Here is a 23,989-nt window from a genome sequence, read left to right as displayed (position 1 = left end):
TTTAGTTCCTAGTGAGGGCCCACTTCCTGGCTTGCACACAACCACCTTCTCTCTGTTTCCTCACATAGTAGGAGGAAAGAACATGGGCTCTCCTAATGAGAACATTAATCCCATCTTGGAGGTCCCACCTCTTGACCTCATCTAAACCTGATTACCTCCCAAAGGCCCCATCTCCAGATACCCTCACATTGAGGGTTAGGGCTTCAACATAAGAATTTGAGAAACAGACACAAATAGTCCATAACAATATTTAACCTTTTTAAGCCTTAATTTTATTATCTTTAAAAATAGAAATAATAATATTTACTCATTCATAAGGTAGTTCTGAGATAATGCATTTTGGTACATACATAGTGGGGTGCCTGGGTGACTCAGTGGGTTAAGCATCTGACTCTTGATTTCAGCTCAGGTCATGATCTCAGGATCGTGAGATCGAGCTCTGGCTCTGCATGGGGCATGGAGCCTGCTTGGGATTCTCTCTCCCCCTCCATCTGCTCCACCCCTGCCTTTAAAATATTGTTAAGAATTTGGTACATAGTAAGATCTCAAAAAATGAGTTGCTGCTACTGTGATGATTAACTTTACCATATTTCAGGGATGTGCTAGAAGTGCTTTTGGTATTTGAAAGACTGGTCTAGATACTTTCAGTTCTAAGAATCAGTTAATACATGTTTATATTTTCTTTTGTGCTTGTGAGCCTGAAGATAGGGATGTTGCTCTGTGAACATCGTTCAGTTCCACATTCCTCTCTCTCTATTGGCATCTTTATGTCCATCTGCTTTCTGATTATGTATGTATTCTTATTCTGTCTTTGCTTTGTCTCTGAATTTCCATCTCTCTGTCTCTGCATCCCCTCTCTCTTATTCTCTGTCCCTGTCTGTCCTTGAATTTATTTTCTCTCTTCTACTGTTTTTTTCTCATCATTCGCTCTAATGAATAATTTACAGTGTATATTATTTTGCTATATTTTTTAATCTTTGTTTTATTCAAAAGGTAGTGTCTTCAGTGAGGTGTATCCCTGACATGTGACTGTGGGTACTTAATCGTCTTTCTGCTCCTGTTCGGAGTCCCAATTTCCCAGGCGTTGAACAGGACAGGTGTAAGGCCTGAATTTGTTCTCACTTAGCTTTATTATGGCTAGTGCTGGGCTGGACATGTAGGAATGAAGTTTTTTGGTGATAGATAATGCTTAAAGAAGAAGCTGTTTAATGTATCATGTGTACAACAACCAGCTGCTTTCCCCACAGACATAACCATGAGGGAGCCCCCTTCCCCAGTTTAGTTGGAGTTCCCCTCCTAGCAGAAGTGTGCCCCTCATTCCTAGGGTGTAGCGAATGTTACAGCAGCAGGACTCCCTTTACTTTTGTTTTCCCAGCCTTCATAATACACACAGAATTGTTTTATATCTGCTAAGGAAAAAAACAGTCATTTGATAGTGTATATTTTTCTACATTTAGCAACTGGCATTTACACAGTAGACTGTCTTGTATAACAGCACATCCTTTAACCATGGTAATTAAAATCATTTTGAATAGATGTAGTTACACTTATTTATGGATCCTATGTTCTAGTTGATGTAAGCTCCTTACACATTTAGTTTTTAAGACTTGTTTTATGGCTGAATGGAGATGCTTGAAGTTAACATTTTTCATTTTCTTTTAAGAAAAGAATATATATAATTATATAATTAGTTACGAAATTTTTAAAAATTTGTAACAAAACTCATTTTTAACTTGCCACCAGTCAAGCAGTAATACAAAGATTGACTTCTTGGGTGATGGTTCATGTACATGCTGTGACAATCAAAAAGCATGTTGTGAACATATATTACTTAATGGAATATGAACATGATACATGCAGCAACCTGGATGAATCTCTATAGCAATAGAAGTGGGAAAAGGCAATCACAAAACATTATATACCATATTCCATTTATATAACTTTCTTAAAAATGACAAAAATAACAAGTGAAGAACAAATTAGTGGTTGTCAGGGATTAAGGAGAGAGTGACAGAAGTGGCTGGGTGTGGCTATAAAGGCCAATAGAATGGATCTTTGTGATAATGGAAATGTTCTCCATTTTGACTGAATGAATGTTGATATCCTGATTGTGGTATTGCACTAGAATTCTGCAAGATGTTGCCATTGGGGAAACTGGTTTAAAGGATACATGGGATTTCTTTGTATTATTTCTTAAAACTACATACCTGTGAATCTACAGTTACTGCAAAATAAAAAATACTAATTTTTAAAAATGAGATGTAATACGAATATTCTGATGAAATATTTCCTCCCTACATATGTTTCTCTCTTTTTTTTTTGTCTTATTTATTGATGGTTCATTTGATCATTCCTTTATTCATTGAGGAAATCATTATTGAACACTTGCCTAGTTTGGCCTTACCAAATGAATCCTTCTAAAACCAAAATCACACCAACTTGTAACTGTTTTGTAAAGGATACTGCCCGATTTAGTAGTGAGTTTAGCAGTTAGTTTACATCCTCAAAGTTATCTCTTTTGTAGATAAATTTTGGGGCCTTGGTAACATTAAAATATTCAAAAAATTTTCTGGGATAAAATTGTGGCTGTGCTTAATGGTGTAAAACTGGTGGGTCTTGATTACACATTCATCTGCGTAGAAGAGGAGAAAAAAATGTTTAAGTGGAATCTGGGCACTGCCAGCAGGCACGCACTCACTTGTGGGGAGTAGGGTGAGTTTCTCTAGAGGCAGATGTCCTGGCAAGCCCCTAAGTTTTCCCAGTGGAGTAACATTCTTTCTCCCAGTTCAACTTTGGACTTATCTGACAACATAGAATGTGATCTTTGGTAACTTTTCTGAGCATGTAACTTTGAGCTTAAGGCTCCTGAAAAGCTGAGTTTAAAGAGACAACTGTGCTTATGATGAATGACCTAAAGAATAATCTGTCTGTTCTCTGGTTCAGTAAAAGTTGGCCTCTGGATTAGCTGGAGCTGTGGAGGATCTCTTGTTTGGTCTATGTCCCACCTGTCCCCAGGAGAATGATTTGCTGAATTGTGCTTTGACATAATACGAGGGGTGTCGGTGTCTAATGAATGAAATGTGGTGGTATTTGATAGCTGGAGATGAAACTTGCCATCCTTGGGACTGATGAGGAGCTATTTTTTTCTAATTACTAAAAGTTGAGGGAGATTCAAGGAGACTTCCCCACTGGTCTTCAACACCTACTGTATGGTGGGCTCCCCAACCTGTGGTCTTAGCTGCAGCCACAACGGATGTGGGGCACGAGAGGAAGCATTTCCTCTCATCCCTCAGCCCTGGTCAGGTGCACACTCCTATCCTTCCTTGACCCTTTCTGGAGGAGCATTTTAGAGCCTAGTGATCCTGATTTGACTAATTATTGTTGAGCAACACGATTAAAACCCTTCTCTTTGCTTTGTAGAACATGAATATATATGTTCCAGTGAGTTGTGTTCAAGTATTGAGGGGATTTTCAATAAAAGTAATGTTATAAATAGGTTAGACCTGGTCTATCTCACCCAGAGTTTATTTAATCTAGCATGTCTCTGAACCATATCCTATTAATAGTTTTGTAGAAAACTCATCTCTCACTTACTTGTCTTCAGCAGAAACAACCTGTTTTCTGGTTTCTTCTGGAGGTGATCATTGGTCATTTTTTCTGCTTGGCTGCTGTGGTCAGGGTGGATGCAGTTGCCTCACGTTCCCAATGATCTTGGGCAAGAGGGCAGTGGTGGTAGTCTGGGTTCTTTGGTGGTTCTGTGCAGATTCTAAACTTTAGGGGTAACCCCTACGGGCAGCTGCAGGATCCATGATGATGGAAAAGAAAAGGGAACTTACGCATGCCTGAGGCCCTGGCTGGGACAGCCTCTCACAAAAGGACCACCTGATTTTGTCCTTGTGTGGAAATGTGTAAAAACAGTGGTAGCATGAGACTTATTGGTTCGAAATCAGCAAGGTTAATAAAATATGTAATATGGTTTACAAATGTGCAATGTCTTTTTAATTACTACTGTTTTTTTCTTTGTCATTAGATCCACAAATTCATTGTTACTATCTCATATAAATTTTTTTTTCATTTGTAGTTTCAAACCATGAATTATGTGGGACAGCTGGCTGGGCAGGTGATTGTCACTGTGAAGGAACTCTACAAGGGCATTAACCAAGCCACTTTGTCCGGGTGCATCGATGTCATTGTGGTGCGGCAGCAGGATGGCACCTATCAGTGCTCGCCTTTTCACGTTCGGTTTGGGAAGCTGGGGGTCCTGAGATCCAAAGAGAAAGTGGTGAGTGCAGGGGACAGCTTGTTCTCAAAGAGGGTGAAAGGTTAGATGGTAACAGAATAAATTGTTCTTATGTGCTTTCTGGGCTTCCCCCCGCCGCCGCAGAGGTTGGGGGGACGCACACCTGTATGATGTTGAAGATAATGGTATAAGAAGTCAACCTTTATGTGTTATTTTGAAGTTGCTGCTGAATATAAGTCTTACTATAGAAGGTCTCTCCAAGGGGGCAAAAAGGCTGAAAATTATCTTGATAATCCTATTTGTTGCAACTCAGAAGAACAAAATAGAGAAACTGGAGTTATAAATGGGGAAGGTTAGGTGTCTTTGAAAAGTTTATTTACCTTATACAGCACTTTAAAATATTTAAGGAAGGAACACCTGGGTGGCTCAGCAGGGACCCTGCTTCTCCCTCTACCTGGCGCTCTCCCTGCTTGTGCGCTTGCTCACTCTCTGTCTCTGGCAAATAAAATAAAAAATTTATAAAATATTTAGGGCATTGCCTTCATACCAATTGTGAATGGGATAGACTGATGTAATTCAGAATACATTACATTTATTTAAACAAAATTAATGCCAAATTTGTTTTGACAAAGCTGTTAAATCTTATTTGTATCTAAATTTTGTTAGTAATACCAGGACTTGTCTCCTGATCTTACTAAATGCAAACCTACATGCCATAGGCTTGTTGGCTTTTATTTATTTTGGGGAAGATTCATTCAGAAAGAAAATAATTTGTGTTGGTTTTCCTTTTTCTTACATTCTCCACCTTCAAGTAATGGAGCGATGGGAAGGCTTGTAAATGTATTTGATGTCAGTCAGTTTAGAACACTGAGCTGGTAATAAAACCTTGCAGGTACATGGTGGTAGTTTTCCTTTCTGCTCTTACCCCACATTATCTACCTGAACAGTGTAGGGAGATTTTGTCAGGATTTTGAAAGATTCACAACATATTGGGGCACAGAACTATGTTAGAGGACCACTGGCATAAGTTGGAAACATCTTATTCCTTAAAATAGAAATTTCTCTCTATCTTAATTAAACATAGGTTGTTTTGAGAATGGAAGAAAACTTTTACGGGTTTCACAGCACTAGATACTCTCCCTTCCTGCCCTCCCTACCACCCCCCAAACACATCTTTTTTTCTAGGGGTTATAAATCAGTTCTCCACTGGAGAGCCACGTTGCAGGGTGGCAGGGTTTGTGTGGTCTGGCCTGTGTTCAATCACCCTTTGGAAACCAAAAGCAGTCACGCAGTTCATTTAGTAACTTGGAAACTGCCCATTGCAAAACAGTGTTCGGCCACAGTTAGGCTTCTTGGAATTTTTTATTTCTTGCCAGTAACACTAACCTGTAGTACTTTCAGACTTTATCTGCTCTGGGAGAATTTGTACGAAACTGTTTATGCACTGAAATTTCCCATTAGCTTTGTAAGGATCTATTCATAAAATGGCTTATATGGCACTTTTGTTTGTTCTTCTGTGATCTGTGTTTTTGATCAGCAGATTGGTTAAGTCTTCTGGCCTTTCAGAATGGAATCTGCAGGCTGTTGTATATGTAAGCATTTGTGTATCTGTAAATGGTGTCTGGACAGACAACATACCTCTTTCTACATGCTGTATGCTTCCAATTAGGATGTACAGTTTCTGTACAAGCTGCCCAAATGATTGTGTTAAATATCTTGTCTCACCCTTGGATTATTTAATAGGAATCTATCCATGAGACACAGGAAAAGAGAAAATTACTTCTTTTTGCACTAATATCCCAGAAATCAAAAGGATGTGTTTGGAAGGAAATTTGGCTATTTAACCGAAACACAGCTTTCCTTTGAGAGTAAAACCGAAACCATGTCTGCCTTGAGATACTCAGGCAATTTGGATTAACTATTTGTCTTATTTTAGGTCAGTTTGGATTAGGGAAAGCTATTCATTGATTTTAAACTAAGACCCCAGTTATGGTGACACATATGAAGTAGACTTGAAATCATAATCACCTTTAAGCCTCTGGTTAGGGAAATAATAATAATTTTCCCACTGTCATTGGTATGTTCTTGTTTGATAGAACACCAATACTCCCAGTATACTTCAAAACTCAAGAGTTGAATTTCAGAAGGTAAACCTGTAGTTGATATTTTAAATATTAATTTTGTTGTGATTTAACACAAAACTTATTGAAGTTAAATAACCCAGTGTATTAGACAGGAATTTTCCATTGTGGGTGACAAAAATCCACCTCGCACTAGCTTAAACAGAAAAGGGAATTTATTGGCTTGTATAACTAAAGTCCAGGGGCATTTGAATTAATCAGGGCTTTATTTAGAGTCTGAGGGTGTTACCAGAACTCTGTCTCCTCCCACCTCTCAGCTCTGCATCCCTTTGTGTGTGTGCTTTCTAAAATGCAAGATGGCCACAATACCTCCAGGCTTACTTCCCAGGAATTCAGCAACCATAGTAGAAAGAGCTGTTTCTTCCTACAGAAGCATCAGTGTTTAGTCTCCCTGTCAGACTTGTCAGTCTCCCTGGTCCTATAGCTGGGATGGAATATATTAATTGGTTTGGCATGGACAGCAGCCTCACCTCCTTGCTTTGAAGCCACACATGAAATAGATGATGAATAGATCCCCAAAGGACACACCAGAGATACTCTTCCCTGAAGAATGGCATGCCAGAACAAGAGTCTGCTACAGCCAGTATTTCTTCTCTTTTCTTATTAAGATTTTATTTATTTTAGGGAGGGAGGGTGGGGGGGGGGAGAGAGAGAGAGAGAGCATGAGCAGAGGGAGGGGGAGAGAGAGAATCTCAAGCAGACTCCTGACTGGGCGTGGAGCCCAACATGGGGCCCAGTCCCAGGACCCTGCGATCATGACCTGAGCTGAAATCAAGAGTTGGCAACTTAACTGAGCCACCCAGGCACCCCTACAGCCAGTATTTCTAAAAAGCAAATCAGTTCTGTTTCAACATCTGTCATATATATTTAGTAAGATTAAGCCACAGGGGAGGAAGTATGACTATATAGATACGAGTATTGTTTTAGATACCAGTTTACAGGGAGTAGTACATCAAAATGAGTACGCCAGTTTTCCCACTGCTGTCGTCTTTTTGTCCGTGATCATATCCAGGATCCCACATTGCTTTCACTTATATTCTCTAACTGTTCTATCTTTCCTTACAGCCTTGACTTTTGCAGTCAAATGCTCTACCACTGAGCTATACCCCCTCAGCCTTGACTTTTGAAGAGTACAAATGGTTATTATGTAGATTGTCCCTCAGTTTGTGTGATGTTTTCTCATTTAGGGAAGAACGCAGAGTGAGGGTGTACCCCTCGCAGTGCATCATCTCAGGAGGTCCAACATGGTGCCATGCTTTGGTACTGATGATGTTAACTTTGATCCTTTGGTTAATGGTATCTACTGGGTTTCTTCACTGTAAATTTATTTGTGTGGAGAAACTTGGAGACTGTGCAAATACCCTGTTTCTCATCGTACTTCTACCCGTGAATTTACCATACACTGATGAATTTTGCCTGCAACAATTATTACTGTGGTGTTTGCCAAATGGTTTTCTGTTTCGTCCTTCCTACTCTATTTATTAATTGAATTCTACTGTATTGAAAAGCTATCCTTCTCTCGTTTACTTACTCAATTATTTAGATCAGTATGGACTTCTGAATATTAATTTTACTCTGTGGGTTATAATCCATTATTATCATTATTTAGTTGCTCAAATTGTCCTAGGTTTGGCAGTTGGTAGTTAGCTCCTTCAAGTTGAGTCCTCTTGAAATGCTCCCATCATTTTTTTGAGCACTTCCTTACTTTCTGGCACCATAAGATATTCCAGAAGAATCCACTTTACCTGCCTCAGCCCAGGAATTATTTTGTTTCTCTGAGGAACGGTGGTTCCTCTTATTAGAGAATAGTATCTAGAAACAAAGAATCTCACTAGGTTTGCTCATTACTAACTGAGGTGTCATTGCTTCTAGGCCCTGTCAGTGGGCAGAGCTGGAAGAATCTACGTATGTAGATACACGTACCTACATCTGTCTGTAAAAATCATGAGTTCCCACTGATTCCAATCCATCCCCAGAATGTTCCTCCTCATCTCCTTATTTGTGACTTCTTTCTCTGACAGTGAGAAACGCCTCTTACTATACAATGTTTACCTATTTATTCAATCCTAGAATACACATAAAATAATTTCAGAACTGCTAACCCATATCTCTGATTTTTTTTTTTTAATTACTAACTACGGTATTTGTTTATAGTTTTTTGTCTTCAGACTTAAAATGGTCAAAATACCATTTTCCACTTAGGCTAGTTTTCTTCCTTACCCTGCAGCGTGGCTATGTTACTTACATACAGGATTTTTGTAACAAGCATTTTGACAACATGTGTCAGCTAATGACTTTCAGTGACCTGATGTGACCCAGCACTCAGTGTCAGAAGGGATAATTGGTCCTCACTGGGAAAAACCCAGTGGACCATGCAGTTGTTCCCACCATCAGGGCCTTGCAAAACTAAGTACAATTAGATTGTGGACTGCTCTATTTTTACCTATATTATATTTTTATGTCCCCTGAACCAATCTGAAACTGGAGTTTACAAGTTTATCTGTAAGAGTTTTGAAAGTTGGGGGGCACCTGGGTGGCTCAGTCAGTTAAGCATCTGCCTTCAGCTCAGGTCATGATCTCAGGGTCCTGGGATCGAGCCCTGCGTCAGGCTCCCTGCTCAGCAGGGAGTCTGCTTCTCCCTCTGCTCCTCCCCTGCTCATTCTTGTGTGCTCACTCTCTCTCAAATAAATAAAATAAAAATCTTAAAAATTATTTTTTGAAAGTTGGTATTCATTTAATATAAGGTATTTAAAGGCATTTATTCACAGTCGACAGATGAACAACTACATTATTTTTAAGTGATAAGTAGTATTTATACATACACACACACACACACACACAGAGTATCTCTGCATTGTAATACAGATCATTATAATGCTGGGCAAGCTGAAACCATGCAAAACAAACTTAATAATAACTGAGAAAAATTAGGATTTTCTCATGATTTTTATAAATTTTTGTCAAAACTTAAAAATTTCTGTTATAACTAAGAAAATGAAAAATAACAAAATGATGTTTAGTACACGCCAATTTAAAACATTAGAAACATGGAGGACTAAAGTGTCTTATTTCTTTGTAAAATAACTTACCAAGATTAATTGGTTTGAACAGTGCTTGTCTTCTTTGATATAAAACTTGTAGTATGGAACAAGCATCTTTTCTTTGTCTTGGCAAATTATCATAACTCTTTTCTGAGTCTGGATCAGCTTTCAGGTTTTCATCTCTGGAACATTATCATGAAGTATGTCTGTGAGTTCCTTCAATGTGAAGTGTTTTTCCTATGTCACTTCCTCTGGGCTGTCTTCATCCTTTTGTCACAACCACTTTCCTCCTTTGTGTGGATAAGCTTACCTTCATCAGGTTCCTCTGGCTGCACATCTTGAGTCGTTCGAATGCAGCAGGGTCACCATTCCTGCAGTCAGCTATTTCTTCTATAACTGTTGACACTCAGTTTGAATTTTACTTCTAGTAATATTACTTTTTGTTAGGTTAGGTTGCACTTTGATCTTGGCCAATTTCTTCTTTATTATCCATTTTTATAAAATGTCACATGGGTTTATTAATGAGAGACAAGGAGACAACTACAACTATAAGCTTTGCTTTCTGTGCCTGAACTGAATAACATATATGCTTTGACTAGTCACCAACAGACTTTGAAAAATGATGTGATGGATTACTGATCATGATTGGCATCTGTTTTTATGTAGTGGTTTGTAGACAGAAGAGCAGCCAGTGAATTTTGTGCTTTCTGCAGTTACAGTTAACATACCACAGTAACTGAAATCTGTGTTTGTCTGAACCATGCCGGGTGAGGCCTGTCTGTGCTATAACTCTGAAAGTGCTCAAATGTTCTTTGACAATTATATTTCCCCTATTTTATGCCATTTGGGAAATTAAATAAGTAAAATATTTTATGTCCTAAAAATAAATGATAAAACATTTTCTTTCAGTCCCTTATCCATCCCCTTCCTCCCCAGGTCTTTTTAGTTTTTTAGGGTAGGATGGTAGGGCAGGTAGCAGTGTTCCTCTGGACTGTCAGCGTAGGAACCTCAGTACTAAGTTTGGCTTGGTTTAGGTTCAGTGAAAGTTTTAATACTAAATCACACTTTGTTTCTCCTCTTAGATTGATATAGAAATCAATGGCGATGCAGTGGATCTTCACATGAAGTTGGGTGACAATGGGGAAGCTTTCTTTGTGGAGGAGACTGAAGAGGAATATGTAAGTTCTAGTGGGTTACATCCACTTTACACATTGTATTCAGGCCTCCAGGGACCTATCCCAAAACAGAAATGTTCAGCAGTTTTCATGGTTATAGAGGTGATTTTTACAGGTTAAACAAGCTTTAGTTTTAGGCTGAAAAACTAAGCTGTCAGGAAGGAGCTGGAGGAGTGAGGAACTTTTCTCCCCACCAAGTGTCAGGGTACAGAGAATGCGCAGAACGCCTTTGCACTTGCTCTTTTTCTCTGTCTTTAATGAGCTTTCTTATTTAGTATGTTAGAGTTTACACCTTGACTTGAATACATTCAATTCCCCCTAAATAATGAAGGCCTATCTCTGCCGGCTGTGTGTTTATACATGTGTGACCTTTAAACTTGGAAAATGTGGGGCACCTGGGTGGCTCAATCGTTAAGCGTCTGCCTTTGGCTCAGGTCATGATCCCAGGGTCCTGGGCTTGAGCCCCGCATTGGGCTCCCTGCTCAGCAGGAAGCCTGCTTCTCCTTCTCCCACTCCCCCTGCTTCCGTTCCCTCTCTCGCTGTGTCTTTTTCTGTCAAATAAATAAATAAAATCTTTAAAAAAATAAAAAAATAAACTTGGAAAATGTGTTTACCATTTTGGTTAGGGATGTCAGATCTCTAACCTTGAATAGTCTTGAGAATTAGTTTATTATGGTCTCAAAGATTTAAATTAATTGGCCTATATCTTTTTAACTGATTATTGCATGTTTGGCTTCTTTCAGTGAGAGAGCACAGTTCCCTCTGCCACCCCCATCTCCACCCCTCGTATCTACTGATGTGAATGGGTGTGAGCTGTTCTTGATAGACTTAGTGTGGATCTTAGAAGAGGCTTCCTTACAGCTTTTATCATAAAGAATAAAATCTCAGCAAAAATTATAACCTTCAAGTTATTAAAGATACAGGACTACTTTTAGGGGTTTTGAAGATGAACTGCATGTTGGATGTCATAAATTCACAAAAATATTACCAAAAAATAAACAGTAGCAGAATGAGATTGTTCATCAATTTTAGTTTAGAGAGACGCCAGCAATTTAGATACCAATATGTAAAGCAGCATTACAAAGTATGATTATGGAAGGGAACCTTTCCAGACCAATATTTTTTTCTAGTACCTTAATTACTTGTTCTTATATTACCTCATTTGTATTTATTTGGCCTAAACAAAGATTTTCCCTCATCAGAGACTGAAGTAAAAAGCAGAATGAAACAAATGAGTTATCACAAGAATAAAATATTTTTGATATGTTCCTTAAAATCATGTGTGTTTCAGAACAGTGATTGATTAGGCTTTGTATAAATCAACAAGTGAGAGGACTGGGTTACTGATAGTTTGTTACCTGGTTCTCATGGTCAGTTCTGATGATTCCATTTATAACTATGCTTAGCAAGGTTAACTTGCAGAGTACCAACTTTCCCAGCCTCTTTTTCCTATTCCATGTATCCTCAAATTGTTTAGATTTTCTTTAGAATACTGTGCTCTTTAAAATTAAAAAAAAAAAAAAAAGTTAATTCATCCAACAGTATTGGAATTACTACTCACTGTCACATACTATGAATATAACATGCCCCCACTCTCCAGGAGTTTACAGTTTTAAAGGGAATAAACGTTACCAAAACCCATCTGTCTTCGATTTATTTACATTTTTGTTTCTCTTAAACTTCGTTCATCTAAACTGTATATTGTCAGCATCCTCTTCAAGCCAGTAGTTGTAGATCTACCCCTATCCTTTTAATAGTTGCCCAGTCATCCATAGTATGGACGCACCACAGTTTAACCATTCTTGTTCTGACAGAGATTTAGGTTGTTTCATCCCCCGCATACACTGCAAACAGTGCTAGAACAGAACTAGGAAACACCACCAGAGACAAAACAGCTTTTAAGAAGTACCAGTAAACTTTATTTATAACAAGGACCATTGAATTAAAAGGCCCTGGAAGTTAGAGACCACAGCCTCTCACTTGAGTGCCCTGGGGGCATGCAGAATAATACCTATCATCACAGTTTCTCTGTAAGTGTGTGTTGCTGATGAATACAAATTTTGCTTGGGTAAACAAAATTTTGGCTTCAGGGTAATATGTCTGCCAAAGCCAAATTCAAAAGCTTGATTTAGAACAATTACAGAAACTCACTCATTTTCAGGACTATTATGTAAAAACTTGAGTACTCTAAGTTCTTTGAGGTTAATTTATACCTCTATTACATACCTTCCATTTCCCCCATGATAAAAAGGGATGAAGTCAGTGACTAAGAAGTTAATTTTCTGAACAGCAAACTTGATCATTTATTTGATATTAAATTACAAGTTTAATTCTTTATTTTTAAAGATTATTTGAGAGAGAGTCACGCACATGCGCAAGTGAGTGGGGGACAGAACAGAGGAAGAGGGAGAGAGAATCTCAAGCCGACTCCCTACTAAGCATGGAGCCCAACACAGGTTTCAATCCCAGGACCCTGAGATAATGACCTGAGCTGAAATCAAGAGTGGGATGCTTAACTGAACCACCCAGGCACCCCACGAGCTTAATTATTTCTAACTGTTGGGCCTTATTTTCTTCTTTTGAATTCCTAAAGGCTGTCTTAAATACATTACAATTTTAAAATCCACTAATTTCATTTGTTAACAGGGTATTGTCAATCACTTTCTTCCACCGTCATTTAATTTGGCAAACACAAATTTTACCGTAGATCCTCACTTCACTTACCTGTCCTGCTGTCCCTGTCTGATGGGGTGTTCCTGATCCCTGCCTTCTGCTTTATCCTGTTACTGTTGTCTGTAAGTTCTTGACAGAGTGCTTTGTCCTGCCTCCTCGGAATGCTGCTGCTGCTTTGAACTTCCCTTCACAGAGAATTTAATTGGCTATGCTTTAATTACAGTTTTTGTGGGTTTGTGCTAAATTGGTATATTGGTTCCTTCAAATGTATTCAGTTATATGGACCAAATGAACTATTTGTATGTGCCAGGGTAAAGACCTATTCGGAGTAGAGTGGGCAGTGACTTAGTTCAATATGACACTCTTACTTTGGGGACTGTGTATTCTTTCTACCACTGTGAATTTAGATACACAGAGAGTCATTATTGTTTTTGATTCACTCTCCAGTTTGTCATGGACAACTTTTCTTTCTCCATGTTCTTTTTAAGGAAAAGCTCCCTGCTTACCTTGCCACCTCACCAATTCCTACTGAAGATCAATTCTTTAAAGATACTGATGCCCCTTTGGTGAAGTCTGGTGGAAATGAAAGACCATCTCAGAGTTCAGACATCTCACACATCTTGGAAACAGAAACGATTTTCACTTCAAGTTCTGTGAAAAAGAAAAAACGAAGGAGAAAGAAATGCAAACAGGACAGTAAGAAGGAAGACCAGACTGCTTCCACTGCTGCAGAGGATACTGTGGATGTGGAAATGAGCTCTGATGATGACAAGGGGGCCCAGTCAGCAAGGTAGGGCTCTCTGTGCAGGTGCTGGGCATGCACACATGCTGTGGGCATAGCTCAGGTACAGCTAGTTGCTGTTGTTTCTTCCATGGATCTACAGTGTGAGGTTTGGACTTGTTTTTCCCCATGACAATTTATTGTGGAATTAGTGGAAGAGGCATTTTCTTTTTTCCTTTCTGCTATTCTATAAAATTTGCCATCAGACATCCTGTCATGGTATTAAAATATCACTTGAAGCAGACCAGCAGTGTGTCTTTCCATCCAGTAGGTTTCCAAAAGCCAAATGAATTTTAAGTCGCAAAGAAGATCTGGATTACTGATGGCCCTTGGGCAGCCTCGGGTGTGTATCCCTACTCGGTATCTTGGTATCTCATCTATTTCTGAGAAGTTGAGAGTTGTTGTTTAGGGTCTATCATCAAAACATTCCTAGTAAGTTGAAGAGGAAAGGAGAATTTTTGTTGTTGTTTTGGTTTTTCTTAGAGTGAAAAATCTCGATTACTTCTTACTTACCAGCTCAGTAGAAGAGCTTAAAATATATGCCAGTTTTCAAGTCAGCAGTGCCTAGGGTTTAAAAGGTAACAGTTGAGGGTAGGGCATTTATTTTTTTGTTCAAGATTTTGATTTTTAAAAGGTTATCTTAGGGGCGCCTGGGTGGCTCAGTCGTTAAGCGTCTGCCTTCGGCTCAGGTCATGATCCCAGGGTCCTGGGATCGAGCCCCGCATCGGGCTCCCTGCTCGGCGGGAAGCCTGCTTCTCCCTCTCCCACTCCTCCTGCTTGTGTTTCCTCTCTCGCTGTCTATCTGTCAGATGAATAAATAAAAATCTTTAAAAAAAAAAAAAGGTTATCTTAGATCTGTTCCACTCAGTGGTTGCTTTGGCACTGGAAGAGGAAGGACCATATGTGTGTCAGCAGGGTGGTTAACTTTATTGATGAGCATTGGACAAGAAGTTGCTGCCCACAAGTGACCCTAAAGTTCTGCCTAAGTTCTCCTAAGATCCACCAGAAAGGACATTGAAGTAACATTTCTGCCCTCAAAGTTTATTGGTGTGTGTCTTTTATTATAACATAATTGAGCAAAGCTTAGGATTCTTTTATTTTTTTTTTTTTAAGATTTATTTGAGAGAAAGCACGAGAGAGAGGGAGAGGTAGAGAGAATCTGAAGCAGACTCCTCACTGAGCACAGAGCCTGACGTGGGGCTCGATCCCACAAACAAAAGATCATGACCTGACCCAAAACCAAGAGTCAGAAGCTTAACCAACTGAGCCACCCAGGCACCCCAAAGCTTAGAATTCTTGAACAGCCTGCAGCTTCAATTTAAGAAGTTAAAACATTTCTAAAACATATACAGAGTTGCCTACTAAATGCATAAGTATCATTATTCTAAAGATTTTGTAAATGAGTATTGTAAATGATTGCATTACAAAAATATTAGTGCATGCCTCACTCTTCCAGATTGTGCAAAAGGCTGCATCAGCCAAATCTGTCAGAGTACTGATTTGGTCAACAGTTACTAATGTTTGTCCACTCTCTCTCCAAGCCAGAACCTCGCTTGCTTGGGAAGCAGTTACGTCAGAATGCACGTAGATTAGGGCATTGTAATAATTTTCAGGAGCTTGGTGGCTTGCTTTTTTCTTTAGATTACCATGGATCATAGATACTGCAATTTGGAGGAACTCTTATCTAAAGTTTCCCTAAAACAGGATCTGCTTAATTATGTAGCCAACAGAAATGAGGACTTTAAAGGACAAAATATAACAGTCATGGGAATTCAGGTCAGATGTATACTGAAATAAGTGCTGAGCTGAAAGGTAGAAGACTAGGCCCGTTATATTTTTGATTGTGGAACAGCAGCTACTTGATCACTCTAGTCTGGGCCTTTGTTTCTTTTTTAATTTTTTTTTTTTTTTTTAAGATTATTTATTTGAGAGAGTGAGCAGGGAGAGGGAGAGAAGCAGTCTCCCCAATGAGTGCGGAGCCTGGCACAGGGCTCTATCTCATGACCCTGAGACGACCTGAGCTGAACCACCTGACCCACCCATGCGCCCCTGGGCCTGTTTCTTAATCTATGAAATAAGAGAATTGAACTACATGGTTGGCAAGGCTCCTTCCAGCTCAGCATCTAGATTCTAAAATAATTGGGGGGAAGATATTTAGGGTCAAAAGTATTAACAGCATATTAAACAGGTTAAAGAATCAGAAAAAAAGAATAGGAGGTCAACTGCTTCTGCAGTTGTGCAACGTAGAAATTAGGGGTGGGGTTGGGAAGTTTGCGGCTTTCAAATATCTGCCCATCCTCAGGCCCCTACACTTTAGGAAACAAATTCTGTTTCCAGAGAAATACCTAAAATTTTTTTTCCTTATTTATTTGAGAGAGAGCGCGTGGGCAAGCACAAGCTGGCAGGGAGGGGTGTGGAGGGTCACAGGGAGAAGCAGGCTCCCCGCGGAGCAGGGAGCCTGCTGCGGGGCTCCATCCCAGAACCCTGAGATCATGACCTGAGCCGAAGGCAGACGCTTAACTGATTGAGCCACCCAGGTGCCCCCTAAAATCGGTTTTTATTTTATGTTGATAAATAGCATTCTTGCATTCTCTTTACTTTTCAAGAATTTTATTGATAATGGAATTAAGGTTAATTAAGGCTCCTTGAAGGAAGGAGGTGAAAGATGAAATCATTCTTTAGGGTTGCTATTGCACAGCTAAAAGAAACACACTGGCGAAAATTGGAGAGCTTTAAATTACACTGAGCTTTGTGTAAACTGTACCTAGTGAGTCTCTCCCTCAAGATGGACTTTGGCTTGTATATAGCATGGAAACCTTGTTTGTCCTTCCAGAGGATGGATGGATTTTTAGTGTGTATATGTATTGGAAACATTGCACCTAGGCTAAGTAGTCTTTTGGAGGGAAGAGACCTGTCAAATTAGATGGTGCTCTAGCACAATCCCAGCAGTGTTAAAAATGGAGAATTAAGGGGCGCCTGGGTGGCTCAGTCAGTTAAGTGTCTGCCTTCAGCTTAGGTCATGATCCCAGAGTCCTGGGATCGAGTCCCACATCAGGCTCCTTGCTCAGGGGGGAGCCTGCTTCTCCTTCTCCCTCTGCCTGCTGCTCCCCCTGCTTGTGCTCTCTCTCTCTCTCTCTCTCACACACACACACACAAATAAATAAAATCTTTTTAAAAAATGGAGAATTAAGACCACAGCATCAGAAAGGAAATCTCTTCTTTTAATCCACCAAAGTAGATGTGTTGATAAGTTATACATGGAAGCTAAGTACAGGGAATCTAAGACTTTATAAACAGCATCTGTTGCCTTGAGGCTGCATACTTCACCCCCTGATCAATAACTGGCTTCTAGAGAACCCTCCATGTTTTTCTGTGGTGACAGGAATCTTACAGCCAGCTCCCTGCCTTTCCTCCCCTTCATTTCTTTTTTTTTTTTTTCTTTCTTTCTTTCTTTTTTTTTTATTTTTAAGTAGGCTCCATGCCCATTGTGGAGCCCAAAGTGGGGCTTGAATTCACGACCCTGAGATCAAGACCTGAGCTGGGATCAAGAATCAGGTACTTAACTGACTGAACCACCCAGGCACGCCCTCCCCTTCATTTCTGACACAGTAGACAGAGAAATATTCCAGGGCTCCTTTCAATCCTATTATGAGGCATCTTTTATGAGAAATGTCCTATATCTAAATGCAAACTGATATCATTAGCCACACTGAAATTTATTGACTAATAGCTGTGCTAAGGCTGAGGATAAACATTGTTTACAGAGTTAGTGATCTTCGGTCATGGTAGTTAGCAACCCCATTTATCTCTAACATACCACCAGTTAAATAGAGAAAAATTCATCTAGTCCCTCTGATTTATCCCACTTAAATAATTCATACTATTTTAGCTTCCTTTTGATTTTCTTCCTGCTTTTAAAAGATTGAGGTATAGGGGTGCCTGGGTGGCTCAGTTGGTTGAGCGGCTGCCTTTGGCTCAGGTCATGATTCCAGGGTCCTGGCCTCTCCCCCTGCTTCTGCTCTCTCTGTCAAATAAAGAAATAAAATCTTAAAAAAAAAAAATTAAAATTAAAAAATTAAAAATAAAAGATTGAGGTATAATTTACATACAGTAATATCCATAGAACTTAATATGCAGGTATACAATTGAGTGAATTTTGACAGTTGTATACATTATGTAACCTCTCTTGGTTTTTGAATAGAAAAGATAATTGGTTTATAAAATGGTATTAAATTTTTTTTTTTTTTTTTTTAAATGGTATTAAATTTGAAGCCATGTTGAGATGCATCTGTGAATGCTGAATTGCTCTATTATATACACTTAGTATGAATTTTGGCAGCTGAACCTCCCACTTCTTCCAACCTTGACTCGGTGTTAGACTGTTTACCTTACTGCAAATTCTCTGCTATTCAGTGTTAATGTATATGTTTGTCTTGTATCTTGACATAGATGTAGTCAGTGTTCATACCGTTGTCTTCACATTCCAGTATCTACACTCCCATTTATTCTCATGTCGTGTATGTAGTTTGAGTTAATCTGTTGTGGTCAGCCTAGGCTGGTCGAATGTTCTCAGGCATGTGTACCATTTTGAAAAGCACTTAGCAAGTTTTTAGAAGTCTTAGTTTAGTTAATGAATCATAGGACTGAAGGGAACCTCAACATCAGCAACCTTTTCCATCATCTAACAGGTCTAAACTAAAGGGATTTATTTTTGTCAGAATGTGCCCAGAGAAGACCATTTCGTATCTTCCCCGGGGTTGTAAAATTCTTAATGGTGCCTGATGTCGATCTTTCTGTCTCTCTCAGTATTTTACTAAATCCAGTTTGCTGAACTCTTCTGGGCTTACTTTTTATACTACAGTGAAATATGTTCCAAAAATAAAATATTTTTAATAAGTTTCTGTGACTTTTACATAGTACTTTTTAAAGCACTTTCAAATACATGAATAGTGATGGGTCAGGCTGTTTTATGCTTTCAGATTTGTCAAGTAAGGACTATTCATAAGCATCTGGTTTTCCCTTTTTACAGTTTTTACCGTTTGAGTTTCATTTTTTAAAAAATAGGTATTTTTACCTAGATGTCTGCCTTTTTCTCCCCTTGAATGAGATATTATGCCAGAGTTTATCTTCTTTCTCTCAGAAGAATTAGAGTTAGGAAAACCTTAAGTTAGAAGATGCAGCTATGTGGAAAAACTATGACATGGCAGACTTAGTGGGAAAGCAGAGCACATTCAATGAGGATATAAAGGAAGAAAGGCAGTATTAAAAGTTAATAAACTGATTTCTACCTCTGTTTTTAGTTTGCCAAATTAAGTTACACAGATATTCTCATTTTACATAGAATATCTGTTCTGGTAGAATGTAGAATTTTCTATAAGAAGCTCTCAAACTGGAAAGTATAGTGCTTTACACTTTTCAGAGGTTTTCTTTGGACTTTTCTTTATACTTTAAAGAGCTTTCAACATATACTGCATAAATCTCATATAGACTCTGAAATAGGACAAGTGGTTAATTTCCAACTAAAGATGAACAACTGGGGCCTACAGTGCTTCTGAGGGATGTTTTCAAGGTTATATGGCAAGTTAGTTACATTAACTGTGCAAATTCAAGAAAACCAAAGGGTGAATTAATCAAAATCTTACTAGCATTAGTTCATCCTCCTGTAGTTCTGAGGTCTCTGTATGAATCTTTAAAAGCATTTATCGTGGGGCGCCTGGGTGGCTCAGTTGTTAAGCGTCTGCCTTCGGCTCAGGTCATGATCCCAGGGTCCTGGGATTGAGCCCCACATTGGGCTACCTGCTCAGTGGGGAGTCTGCTTCTCCCTCTCCCATTCACCCTGCTTGTGCTCTCTCTCTCGCTGTATCTCTCCCTGTCAAATAAATAAAATCTTAAATAAATAAATAAGTAAATAAAAGCATTTATCGTGTTTCTGTATCATCTTCCTCATAGCCCCACGTCAGGTAGATTCTAAATAAGGAGAAAGTTCTCAGCTAATTCTTGGTCCAAACAAAAAGAAAAATAAGTTCTGTGTGTTTTTAAGAGTTTTTAGGGTATTTTTGAATTTTTTAACCATAGCTCGTCTTTAGTTCATAGTCTTGTATTTGCTGTAATATACAGGAGAGTATAGTGAAAGAACAAGGGCTTACTTGTTTTGAATTCAGCCACTTACTAGTTCTTTGATTTTGGGCAAATTACTAAACTTCTCTGGATCCTTGATTATTTAATACCTAAAATAGGATAGTCTTTACCTCAGATTTGTAAGGATTGAATGAAATCTACATAAAGCTTTAGTTTTCTAGCCTTTGAATCAATTACCTTGAAGGGCTGTAAAAGGGAATTTTTAAACACATCTTTTCTGTCCTTCCTGTCTATCTCATACTTCAGTAGTGATTGCAGTCGTGTATGGTGGGTGGCATCAGTGAATCCCCCTTCTCCTTCTCATTTTCCTTTTAAGAGGAGTAATTATTAATCACTTAGCCTTCTTCATTTGTATCCTCTAAACATGTGTTGGTAGATTTGGGGATATTTTTAAGCTGACATAATGTCATTGTTCTTGACTTTGTTTTTATCCTTTCACAGAGGATCTTCAAATGCTTCCTTAAAGGAAGATGAATATAAGGAACCTTTGCTCTTCCATTCTGGGGATCACTACCCCTTATCTGACGGAGACTGGTCCCCTTTAGACAAGTAAGTATTTTCAAGATTTCTCAGTTTCTTTAAGATATATTAAATAGCTTTTCTGTTATTTGACAGTAATTATATTTCTCATTTCTCTCATACAGACAACTGAATGGATATGTACTTGTAACATGAATATGTATTTTTCCTCTCAATAATTATTTTGTTCCTAAACTTGATCTCACTTAGGCTCACAGTGTAGGCCAGTGTAGATCTGCATAATCAGCATAGAATTTGGCCCTCTACAATTCTTAAAGTGTCAACTGTAACTGGATAGTGTGAAGAAACATGGAGTCACACTTTGTTCCATGTTCAAATCCAGTTTCTCTCATGTACTGTTAATTTAACCCATCTTTCTGTGCATTTCATCTGTAAAATTACCTTCTTCAGTGATTTCTTGTGAGAATCAGTGGGATAATGCATATAAAGGTGTTTACAGAGAACCCAACAAGTCCTCAATAGATAACTGGTTGGTGGTGGTTTTATTATTACTAAAGAACGCAAATGGAAGAAATAATTGATATTCCCTTCAATAGAGTCTTTATATTGGAAGGATAAAGTTGATATATTCAAACTTACATTTCTTTTAATCTGTCGAGCTCGCAAGACTGAAGTTCCCTGACTTAAAAGGCATCACATTTCTTTGTCCTGTGTTTATAGCCCCTATTCCCCAGCAGCAGTGTGTCCTAAGAGTGATTCAGAGCTGGAGGTGAAACCTGCCGAGAGCCTGCTCAGATCTGAGTCCCACATGGAGTGGACGTGGGGTGGGTTCCCAGAGTCCACCAAGGTAATGTTTACTTGCCTGTGGAGTATGTCCAGTTAAAAACCTGTGAGGTGGGTCTGTCATTGTGTAAAGGGGGGAGGGGTGATTTCTGAGCCAGCGCACGTGAATATAAATGATGGTAGTGCCCTCATGTGGTCACGTGAGGGAAATCCACAGTTACCATTTTTCATAACTGCAACAGAAGGAATCCAGCATTATTTTGTGTGTGTTTCTACTTAGTAAATAATGTTGATTGTTAATTAACATTTTAATTAGGAACATTTAAAAGGTACGTAAAGGAAACTAGAATTTCCACACTTAAGTTTTAAATAGGAAATTGATTTTATGAAAGCTTTTTTGCCAGCTCGTAATGAAAGAATTGGAAAGATACATTACTTGAGAGAGAAAGTATTTAGAACCCTCTAAGTTTTTTTTTTTTAAATACACATTTCCTTATATGTGTGATTTGCACTGAGACTTGACTACCCACTTTTACACTATTGTAGCAGAGCCTTGAGGTATAGTCCAAGCAGGGCTAAATTTTCATAAAGCACTCAAGTTTTATGCCTGAAAATAAATATTCTACCTCTTAGCACCTAAAAATTGTCTTATTTCCTTTGTCTTCTCCGGTGTTTAACTCTTCATAGTATAGCAGTTTGAAATAGAACTCTTTTGTGTAAATGTCATGATACTGAACAAAAAGCAGTTATTTTTCCCACTTCTTAATTATGAAATGTCTCACACATACAAAATCATGTTTACCAAATGTGTTTTTATAAATAAAATGAATACATTTACCTGCATCCAGCTTAAGAAATAGATTATAACAAATACCTTTGAAGGTAGTTTAAACAATTAAACTTTTTTTTAGGTCAGCAAAAGAGAGAGATCTGACCATCATCCTAGGACAGCTACAATTACACCGTCAGAAAATACCCATTTTCGGGTAATTCCCAGTGAGGACAACCTCATAAGTGAAGTTGAAAAAGATGCTTCCATGGGAGAAATGGTCTGTACCATAGTGAAACCCAAACCTAGAGCCCTGTGTAAGCAGATGAGTGGTGCAACTTCTGCTGCAGAACTTCTCGAACCTCCCCTGGAACCTCCTCAGATTTCATCTATGTTAGATGCAGACCACCTTCCTAACCCGTCATTAGTGGAGGCCCCCTCAGAATCAAAACCTGCAGCGAAAGTAGACTCGCCATCAAAGAAGAAAGGTAATCATTTGTTTGAATTGGCATCAGGTACTGTAAATTTACATGCTAAGTTATTTCAGTATTTCAGATGATACATGATGGCTGCCTTTGTAGTGGTACTCCCCCGACCAGAACCTAGCACACACTGTGAGGATTGCTTGTTTAATGGGGCTTCCCCACTGCACTATGGATTCTACTGAAGCAGGACTCTCACGTCCTCCTGCTCTCTCCTGACTGCTCCTACTCAGTACACCCTTGGGAGGCATTTATTGAAAAAGTTAATGAGCATGTTCAAATCAGTGAATGCATAAAATTAACCATTTTATTGACAAAGTATGCCAATAAAGTGGAATCCCCCAAAAATTATATGTTCAAAAAGAAAAAATTAGATGAGAGAAAAATGTTTTCACCTGAAACATCTGGTTAGTTGAGGCCAAATTAAGTCCACTTTTTTTCCAATAACATGGGATATAAATAAATGTACACTAATTTTTAGTATGTATTCTCTTCTTTCATTGATTATTGCCCTCTAAAACATAACAGATCGGGTCCGACTCTTGGCTCAAGAGCTCTGTCTCACTTTTGGAATATAAGTTTAATAAATCAGAACATTCTTACTATTTAAAAATACAGAGTTTGTCCATTGACATTTTTTAGTACAGTAGGAGCCAGAATATACTGTCTGAACACTGGTCTTGGACCCTATTTTTTTTAGGGAAGTAAAACCTTACCTGAAAATTGCAAATACACCAAAGGTTAAATAATCACAAACTGAATAAATAACCACTATAGGTATGGACCTTCAGAGTCACTTGGAAAGAACTTAGTCAAGAGAAAGAAGTATGATTTCAGTCATAAGTGGAATTTAAGAAACAAAACAGATGAACATAGGGGAAGGGAAGGAAAAATAAGACAAACAGAGAGGGAGACAAACCATAAGAGACTCTTAACTATAGGAAACAAACAGGGTTGCTGGAGGGGATGTGAGTGGGGAGATGGAGTAACTGGGTGATGGACATTAAGGAGGACACTTGATGGAATGAGCACCGGGTCTTATAGGCAACTGATGAATCACTAAATTCTACCTCTGAAACTAATAATACACTATATGTTAATTAAATTGAATTTAAATTTTTTAAAAAAGAACGTATTTAAAATAAAAGAATTTGGGGCGCCTGGGTGGCTCAGTCGTTAAGCATCCGCCTTCGGCTCAGGTCATGATCCCAGGATCCTGGGATCGAGCCCCGCATTGGGCTCCCTGCTCCGCGGGAAGCCTGCTTCTCCCTCTCCCACTCCCCCTG

The 23,989-nt window shown here is 38.8% G+C and overlaps 1 protein-coding gene across 4 annotated transcripts in view; it reads left to right on the top strand.

Annotated features, from left to right (window-relative positions):
• Nucleotides 1-23,989, top strand: part of LPIN2 (lipin 2) — an 83,856-nt gene that overhangs the window by 41,352 nt on the left and 18,515 nt on the right. For all 4 annotated transcript variants that reach the window (XM_081801553.1, XM_081801554.1, XM_081801555.1 and 1 more), the window contains exons 2-7: nt 4,082-4,282; nt 10,505-10,600; nt 13,759-14,060; nt 20,631-20,738; nt 21,390-21,516; nt 22,364-22,709. In XM_081801553.1, the coding sequence (XP_081657679.1) occupies nt 4,091-4,282; nt 10,505-10,600; nt 13,759-14,060; nt 20,631-20,738; nt 21,390-21,516; nt 22,364-22,709 (1,171 nt within the window). In that variant the 5' untranslated portion in view covers nt 4,082-4,090. The remainder of the gene's footprint in view (nt 1-4,081; nt 4,283-10,504; nt 10,601-13,758; nt 14,061-20,630; nt 20,739-21,389; nt 21,517-22,363; nt 22,710-23,989) is intronic.

Source organism: Leptonychotes weddellii, chromosome 13 (genome assembly GCF_054177405.1).
Source record: "Leptonychotes weddellii isolate Sample4059 chromosome 13, ASM5417740v2, whole genome shotgun sequence".
NCBI lineage: Eukaryota > Metazoa > Chordata > Mammalia > Carnivora > Phocidae > Leptonychotes > Leptonychotes weddellii.
This window is presented reverse-complemented; position numbering and strand designations above follow the sequence as displayed.